This window comes from Calidris pugnax, unplaced genomic scaffold, assembly GCF_001431845.1.
Source record: "Calidris pugnax isolate Ruff unplaced genomic scaffold, ASM143184v1 scaffold459, whole genome shotgun sequence".
NCBI lineage: Eukaryota > Metazoa > Chordata > Aves > Charadriiformes > Scolopacidae > Calidris > Calidris pugnax.
In genome coordinates this window covers 112,894-116,827 of record NW_015091670.1, presented here as the reverse complement: position 1 = coordinate 116,827, position 3,934 = coordinate 112,894, and the positions used below count along the sequence as shown (strand labels likewise).

General features: G+C 49.3%; 2 protein-coding genes across 2 annotated transcripts in view; one reads left to right on the top strand and one right to left on the bottom strand.

Moving 5' to 3' along the window:
- The window catches only part of SND1 (staphylococcal nuclease and tudor domain containing 1), a 278,207-nt gene that overhangs the window by 260,315 nt on the left and 13,958 nt on the right, over window positions 1-3,934 (top strand). The gene's annotated exons all lie outside the window — the stretch shown is intronic.
- Window positions 1,095-3,248, bottom strand: LRRC4 (leucine rich repeat containing 4). The gene has a single exon (XM_014961956.1). The coding sequence runs from the start codon at window positions 3,179-3,181 to the stop codon at window positions 1,151-1,153; it is 2,031 nt and encodes a 676-aa protein (XP_014817442.1). The 5' UTR covers window positions 3,182-3,248; the 3' UTR covers window positions 1,095-1,150.

The following is a 3,934-nucleotide window of genomic DNA, read 5'->3' as shown; positions in this document are numbered from 1 at the left end:
TTTTTTGTGGTGTTTTTTTGTTGTTGTCGGTTTTTTGTATTGTTCTGGTTTTGTGCATTCTATTGCATTGGGGGGTTTTGGAGGGGGAGGGAGGGGGGAGGCAGGTTAAAAAAGAAAAAAGGAAGGGAGGAAAAAAGGAGGAGGAGAAGGAAAAAAGAAGGAGGGAAAAAGAGGAAAAAAGAAGGAAAAAAGAGGAAAAAAGAAGGAAAAAAGAGGAAAAAAGAAGAAATAAAAAAGAAGAATCTGGTTCTGCGCAGAAGAAAAAAGGAAAAGGGAGGAAAAGAAGAAAGAAGAAAAAAGAAGAAGAGAAAAAAGAAAAAGGAGAATAAGATAAAAAAGAAGAAGAAAAGAAGAAGAAGAGAAGGAAAAAAAGAAGAAAAGAAGAAGAAAAGAAGAAAAAAGGAAGAAAAAAGAAAAAAGAAGAAAAAATAAGAAAAGAGAAGAAGAAAAGGAAAGGAAAAAGAAAGGAAAAAGAAAGGAAAAAGAAGAAAAGAAGGGAAAAGAAGAAAAGAAAGAAAAAGAAAAAAAGAGGGAAAAAAGGAAGGAAAAATTGAAAAAAAGGAAAAAAGGAAGGAAAAAGCAAAGAAAAAAAAGGAAGGAAAAAGCAAAATAAAAAGGAAAAAAGGAAGGAAAAAGCAAAGCAAAAAAAGGAAGGAAAAAGCAAAATAAAAAGGAAGGAAAAAGCAAAGCAAAAAAAGGAAGGAAAAAGCAAAGAGAGAAGGAAGAAAGGAAGGAAAGCAAAGAAAAAAGGAAAGGAAAGAAGAAATAAAGGAGGAAAAAAGGAGGAAAAAAGAAAGAAAAAGAGGGAAAGAAGAAAAATGAATAAAGAAAAGAAGGAAAAAAAAGAATAAAAAAAGAAGGAAAAAAGAATAAAAATAGAAGGAAAAGGAATGAAACAAAAGAAGGAAAAAAGAAGAAAACAAAAGAAGGAAAAAAGAAGAAAACAAAAGAAGGAAAAAAAGAAGAAAAAGAAGGAAAAAAGGATAAAAAAAAGAAGACAAGAAGAAAAAAGAAGAATAAAAAAAAAAAAGAAGGAAAGGAAAAGAGCAGGAGAAGGAAAGGGAAAAAAAAAAGGAAGATGGGGAAAAAGGAAGCCCCCTCCCCCTCCCAAAAAAAAAAAAAAAACCAAAAACCAAACCCAAAACTGCAGTCATATCTGGGTCTCCTGGACCTTGTCCTTGGTGTGGGTCTGGATTATATAGGGCTCGGCCAGGGTGGTGCCGGGGGGGTGCAGAGAGTTGCCCAGGCTGTTCTCTGTCCAGTGGGCCCCGTGGGGGGGTTTGTAGGTGTTGTAGTTAATGTGGTCATGGATGGCGGGCAGCACCACCGCCCCCTCACCTGCTCCCGGGGTGGCCCCCCCGGCGGTGGTGGTGGTGGTGGCGGCGGCGGCGGCGGTGGTGGCCGTGGAGGGTGGTGGGATGTCCTCGTCCACCTGGATGATCTCCACCGTCCGGGCGGCCGTCACGGTGCTGCGCTGCTGGTGTCGCTTGCGGAGTTTGTAGAAGACGATGAGCATGGCGGCCGCCAGCAAGGTGACGGCCACGAAGCAACCGATGATGATCTTGGTGGTCTTCATCACCTCGTCCAAGCTGGTTTGCATCCTATCGCCCGCCTCGGCGGTGGGGAGGGCCACCTGTTTGGGTGGCCGGGTGGTTTGGACCAAAACGGTGGTGGTGGTGGTGTAGGCCGGTTGGTAACCCGTCGAGGTGGTGGGGACCGGCTTGGTGAACTTAGGGGAGATGTCCTCCGGGGAGATCTCGGTGGTCTCCACCGTGACGGTGGTGAAGAAGCTGTAGTTGGAGGTGTTGAGCTCGGCCGTGCTCACGTTGAGGTAGGCCGAGGCGTTGGAGTTCCCCGCCACGTTGGTCACCATGCAGGTGTAGACCCCGGTGTCCGTCAACAAGACGTGGGAGAAGTTCAAGGTGCCGTCGTTGAGGACGGAGATGCGGGGGTGGCTGGAGGCGTGGCTCAGGACCGTCCCGTTAGGCAACAACCACCTAACGGAGGACATGGAAGGAGTTCGACACTTGAGCTCGGCCACCCGCCCCTCCGAGATGTTGAGGTCCATGGGGGCGTCCATGATGAAGGGCGCCGAGCACTGGAAGGAGGTCTGGTCCACCTCCACCAGGAACCTGCCCCGCATGTGGAGGGGGGCATGGCAGCGCCCGCAGCAGGTGGAGTTGGTGGGGATGTACTCCCTCAACCACCAGGAGAGCCAGAGGATGTCGCAGTCGCAGTCCCAAGGGTTGTGGTGCAGGTGGAGCTCCACCAGGTAGCGCAGAGGGGCGAAGAGGTCGTGGGGCAGGGAGGAGAGGTTGTTGTGGGCCAGGTTGAGCTCCACCAGCGCCGTCAGGTCGTCGAAGGCGTTGCGTTCGATCAGGTTGATCTGCGAGTTCATGATCCAGAGCTTCTTGAGGGACTTGAGCCCATGGAAGGAGCCGGGTTTGATCTCGGGGAAGTTATTGCCCGACATCTCCAGCTCCTCCAAGCCCACCAAGGGCGTCAGGTTGGGCATGTCCTTAATGTTGCACATCCCCAGGTTGAGGTACTTGAGGTTGTACAACCCTTCGAAAGCCCCCTCGGAGATGTACTCCAGCTTCTTCAGCTCGCCCAGGTCCAGGCGCATGAGGGAGGGCACCCGGTTGAAGGCGTAGGAGGGGATGCTCTCGATGGGGTTGTTCCTCAACCACAGCTCCCGTAGCTTGGAGAGGTACTCGAAGGCCCCGCTGGGGATGACGGTCAACCAGTTGTCGAAGAGCTCCAAGGTGTTGAGGCTGGCCAAACCGTTGAAGGCCCCGACCTCGATCTGCCGGATGGAGTTCCTGCCCAACTGCAGGACCTCCAAGTGGTGCAGGTGCCGGAAGGTGTCCGCTTGGATCATCTGGATGTTGTTTTCCATGAGGTTGAGATAACGGGTGTTGGAAGGGATGCCGGGGGGCACCTCGGCCAGGCCCCGCCGGGTGCAGACCACCTTGCTGAACTGGTTACTGCAAGAGCAGACGGAAGGACAACTTTGGGGTCCGGGGGAGGCGGCGGCCACGTAGAGTATCCAAGCGTGGAGGGTCAAGTAGGAGACCAGGGCAGGTCCACCAGCGCGGTGACGGTGAGGAGGAGGAGGATGGTGGTGGTGGTGGTGACGGTGGTGGTGGTGGTGCACAGTTACCTGCCACAAGAGCTTCATGATGTGGCACGTTCATCATTCACCATCCTCTGGGGGGATGTCGGCGTGAAAAAAGGGAGAAAGTGGCTCCAAGGGGGACAACCCCCACCCCCCCTACCGCCAGGAAGTTTCCTTCTGCTGCCACAAACCACAGAAAACACCTCGTCCCCACTAACCCACCTCCGTGCTTTGAAGACTTTCTGCTCTGAGCACTGGGACAGACTCTGGAGGGATGATGGGGTGGAACAGGAGCAGCAGGTCTCATGTTTTCTCACAAAATTAATATTGAAACACTATACACGTGGCAAGATTTCAAAGACAGCTACAGACCTGTGGTGGGTCACAATTCAACTTACCACTGAGAGGGTGAGGAATGGTGTATTGCTTTTTTTTGCTTGAAGTACATGTTGAGGAAAGCTTGCGAACAAGGGCTGCTTGGTTGCCTGCAGGAACATCGCTCTGTTGGGCTTTTCTCAGCTGGACCATGTGTTCGAGCCTCCTCAGCCTTTCTTGTGAACGAGAGATGAACTCAGGCTTATGGATTTCCAGTGCTTCCTAAACGCAACACAGAAACCACTTTGTTTTAAAAAAAAATTAAAAGGAAGAAAATGTGAAAAAGAAAGAAAATTTGAAAAAGGAAAAAAAAATTAAAAAGGAAGGAGGTTTAGAAAATGAAAAAAGAAATGAGGAAAAGATAAAATAAAAAAAGAAACGAGAAAAAAAAATGGAATCGGAGTGGAAACTAAAAATAGAAAGTAAAAAAAAAAAAAGATC